The sequence below is a fragment of the Capsicum annuum genome, chromosome 11, assembly GCF_002878395.1.
Source record: "Capsicum annuum cultivar UCD-10X-F1 chromosome 11, UCD10Xv1.1, whole genome shotgun sequence".
Classification (NCBI taxonomy): Eukaryota; Viridiplantae; Streptophyta; class Magnoliopsida; order Solanales; family Solanaceae; genus Capsicum; species Capsicum annuum.
The window spans coordinates 89,763,099-89,767,531 of NC_061121.1; the positions used below are offsets into that span (position 1 = coordinate 89,763,099).

Consider the following 4,433-nt stretch of genomic DNA (forward strand, 5'->3'; position numbering starts at 1 on the left):
CAGTGAAATGCTCTGAGTCTCCTCCCGCCGTCCTCACCTGGGTTTTCGCTCCCTCATACATATCCTTAATTACTCGTATATATGCCTGCGGTACTCCACTCACCTCCAAGCATCTCCAAAGCACTTCCCTGGGGACTTTGTCGTACGCCTTTTCCAGGTCGATGAACACCATGTGCAGATAAATAATGATAAATATGTCGAGATATAAGTAAATTTTCTTTATTTATTTTGTTTTAAAATAATAAAATGGAAATAGCCCATTTTACTGGCTTATTAGCCAAATTTTCTCCCCAATATAGTAGGAGTACGTAGAAAGCTTAAGAGAACATTCACGGGAATATTTTGGCAGAGGCAAGAGAGAGCAAAAGTCCCAGTCTTCAACTCCGACCAAACTCCCATGGATTCCGATGGCTCTCACATTTCATCAACAACATTACCTCCGTCACAGTCCCCATGGCGCCGCCGTGCTCTTCTTTCTACCGCAAAATCAACAACTCAACCCAAAAACACCTCTGTTTTTTCCACTAAATTTTCCCGCCCAATTATACGACCCAAAAAAACCTCATTCAAAAAACCCTTCCCCATTCACCCAAACGACACCGTTTCCCGTGAAGCTCTTCCTTCTGAAAGCTCGTGTTCTTCGAAATTATCTTCCTTGGAAACCCCCAAATTCTCCGATTTACCATTCCAAATCCACCGTTCGGCAAACGCCGTTTTGTCCCATGACAACAGTTCCGGTGAAGTTCTTCCTGCAGGTTCCTTGTGCTTACAGAAATTTGCTTCTTTTTCGAAAGCCGGCAAAACCATTCTCAATTTTGAGCCCGTTGACGCTGATTCTATTGACCACCGGTTGGCGCAAGAGAATGAAAAGGAAGCAGTTGAGTCGGGTTGTCGGACGAAAGCTGTGAAGAAACATCCTAATTTAGTAGGGAGCAGCAATGCTTCGTCGTCGTTGCCAGTAAAGAAGGTTAACTGTGCTAATAAGGGTAACTTTGTAAGGCTGAATATAAATGGTTATGGTAAAAAGTTTGCATCCAAATACAATATAAGGATTGCTAATTCATCATCTGGTAAAAAGTTCTTTAGGAGATGGAAAAAGAAAGTTGGGGTTGTAGGTAAGGAAGGGGAAAATGGCTTGTGTGATGAAGAAGGTTTGGTTGTGGAACTTAAGGGAAGAGGAGAAAGATTGGATTTTGATGAAGAGTTGATTGAAGAAGCTGTGATGAGAGTTAGAAATGAGGTGTCGGATGAGAATTTGTTGAGGTTGTTAAAGCTGATTTATGGGTATGATTCATTTAGAGATGGGCAGTTGGAGACAATCAAGATGGTGCTTTCAGGGAAATTTACAATGTTGGATTTGCCAACAGGTGCTGGGAAGTCGCTGTGTTATCAGCTGCCTTCAATGGTTTTGCAGGGAGTTACAGTTGTTATTAGCCCCTTGGTTTCCTTGATGATTGATCAGCTAAAGCAGTTGCCTGCTGCAGTTGAGGGTGGTCTTTTGTGTAGCAATCAGGTTACATATAACTTTAGCAATTTTGGAGCTGTTAGAGTTTATGGCATTTTGGGCAGTTCCTGACTTTATGTTTTCACTGTTGTAGACACCTGAAGAGGTCTTGGAAACGTTTAGGTTACTAGAAGAAGGATCCATAAAGGTAAGCTTTGTTACTGCCTCCAAAGTTGATTTAGTGTACTCCCAAATGTGACCAAGCAGCCATTGAAGTTAGAAAGAAGACCATAGGCGACAGGGTCAAATCCCAGCTGAGGCAAAAAAGCTGAGTTATTTCTTTGGACTTCGCCTAAACCTTAGAGGGCATAGCTACCACATCCCTGTACTAGTAAGAGAATACAATTAATAAGTGGATGATTAAAGTAACTTTAGTCCATTCTTACACATTTGCTGGTTAAGCTTTATGTTTATCTTGGTTGATTATTTGCAAATTTAATTGAATTTGAGTGTTGATGTTAATTGAATTTGGGAGTTGATGTGTTACAAACCCATTTCCTTCCTCTTTATATCTTGATTAGCTGTTTTCCGATGTAATGCTATAAACCAGATATGATAACAGTTTTTGAGGTCATTTTGTTTCTTTTGTCTCCTCCTTAATCAATAAGTTGACGCTTATGTTTCAGGTCCTTTTTGTTTCACCAGAGAGGTTTCTCAATTCGGAATTTTTATCCATTTTTCGTAACTCTCAAATCTCACTTGTGGTTATTGATGAAGCCCACTGTGTTTCTGAATGGTGAGTCAGAGATATTCAAGGTTACATTTTCTAGTCTGGCTTTTGCAATTTTGTCATCCTTTTCCTTTTTCTTTTGTTTAAAATGTAACTTTTGTATGGAATCAATAATCACGACCATTTTGGTAGGTCACACAATTTTCGGCCTTCATATATGCGGCTTAAAGCATCATTGGTGTGTGATAAACTGAAGGCGCAATGCATACTTGCAATGACAGCAACAGCAACTACTAAAGCATTGGCGCAATGCATACTTGCAATGACAGCAACAGCAACTACTAAAGCATTGTATTATGTGATGCACGCATTGGATATCCCATCAACTAATCTTATTCAAGTAGTGAAACCAAGGGATAACTTGCAGTTATCAGTATCTTCGAGTGAAAACAGGTAAGTGTAGCATAATTTCTTCCCTCCCAAACTAAATAACCAAAAAATAGGTAAATGAAAGCTACAAAAATCACTCAATTGGTTGTAGGATGAAAGATCTGATGACCTTGCTGAAGTCTTCCCCCTTTTTAGAGGCTAAAAGCATCATCATTTACTGCAAATTTCAGGTGTTGCTTGCTATTTGATGCTCTCGTTTAAAGATTTATTTTTCTGTAACTATATCACATACCACTTGACTTGCACTTGTTTCCAATTCTCAATATACGCAGTCGGAAACTGATTTCATTTGCAAATATCTATGCGACAATAATATCTCGGCGAAGGTTTTGTATCCGCCTTTTGATTTACTTTTCTAAATAATTTGCACTTACCTGCACCACCATGTGTATCATTTAACGCCTAACGGGCTAAGCAATTTATAATTTGAATTGATTTTCAGAGTTATCACAGTGGAATTTTTGCAAAAGATCGGAGCCGTACGCAGGAACTATTTTGTGCGAACAAGATAAGAGTGGTGAGAGATTTTTTTTTTAATTCGTAGATAATACATACTATCCTTTGATATAAAGGAAGTTCCATTCACTTGTGTCAATATTTTCTGGAAGGTTGTTGCAACTGTGGCTTTTGGCATGGGACTCAATAAGAAGGATATTGAAGCCGTAAGATCTGATCTTGGTTTTCCTATATTCAGCATTTTGTCCTTAAATACTTATTCTGCTAGTGGATAGTTTTTGGATCTCAGTTCAACTCAACATGGATTCTCTTGTAATAATGAGAAGTGACTTTTTTTGTTTTTATTTTTTTTGCTTTTAGTGTGAGATTACTAGTTGCCGCTGTTTCTTTTGATATCTCTCATCATCTGTCATTATTTCTGGCTACAAGTCCACTTTAACGTTAAACAATCTCCAAAAATGGGTATGTTGAGTAAAAAGATTCTACTGCTGCATTAGATGTGCAGCAAATGTCTGACGTCCTATGCAATTCATATTAAGACTTTCAAAATGCTTCTGTTTCAGGTAATACATTACAGCTTACCAGAAAGCTTGGAAGAGTATGTCCAGTTCGTTATTTATGCTTATGATGGTTGCAATTTCCGAGATACTGACTTCTGCAATTTTGTAAACCACATGATTAATGCTCCTGTACAGGAGATTGGACGTGATGGTAGAATCGCTTATTGCCATCTCTTTTTCGGTGATGCTTCTTATTTTAAGATTCGCAGTTTTATGTACAGGTGACAAAGACAAAAAAGCTCTGAATATTCATGAAGTTTGTTTGAGTCTAAAGATTCTAAAGCTTTTGATATTATTTTTTCTCAGTGATGGTGTTGATGAGTATGTGGTGAACAAACTGCTGTGTCAAATTTTCAGTGGCAGCACAATTTCTATTGGGAAAATTTGTTCACTAGTTAAAGAGTTTGCTTGTCGTAAATTTGATATGAAAGAAGAGGTACTTTTTCTCTCATTTAAATTGGCATGCGGTGCATCAATTTTATAATTGCTTCTAATACTAGACGATAACTTACTTTATATTTACCAGAAAGCAGTTTGATTTTTTTTGGGTTAAAAACCCTTTTTCAAGACAATATACCTGCAACCCAAAGGATTGGGCCTTTCTTCATATATCCTTGAGCATAGTAACAGACTGAATATTTGGTCGCATCTGAATTTGTGACGTGCAGTATGTTGATGAGATTATTAATCATTGAAACAACTTAATAGAACAGTGGACATGAAAAGAAGAAAATCCTTGATCCTAAACAATAACACCTTTTTTTTAATGATACTGACCTGTACATGCAGTATT

General features: G+C 37.8%; 1 protein-coding gene across 1 annotated transcript in view; it reads left to right on the plus strand.

Moving 5' to 3' along the window:
- The first annotated feature begins 285 nt into the window (after positions 1-285).
- LOC107847390 (ATP-dependent DNA helicase Q-like 5) overlaps positions 286-4,433 on the plus strand; it is a 25,114-nt gene continuing 20,966 nt past the window's right edge. The window contains 10 exon segments of the mRNA XM_047398837.1: positions 286-1,513; positions 1,599-1,652; positions 2,131-2,240; positions 2,367-2,627; positions 2,716-2,794; positions 2,897-2,950; positions 3,067-3,141; positions 3,233-3,286; positions 3,644-3,861; positions 3,947-4,076. Coding sequence (XP_047254793.1) covers positions 398-1,513; positions 1,599-1,652; positions 2,131-2,240; positions 2,367-2,627; positions 2,716-2,794; positions 2,897-2,950; positions 3,067-3,141; positions 3,233-3,286; positions 3,644-3,861; positions 3,947-4,076 — 2,151 coding nt within the window. The 5' untranslated portion in view covers positions 286-397.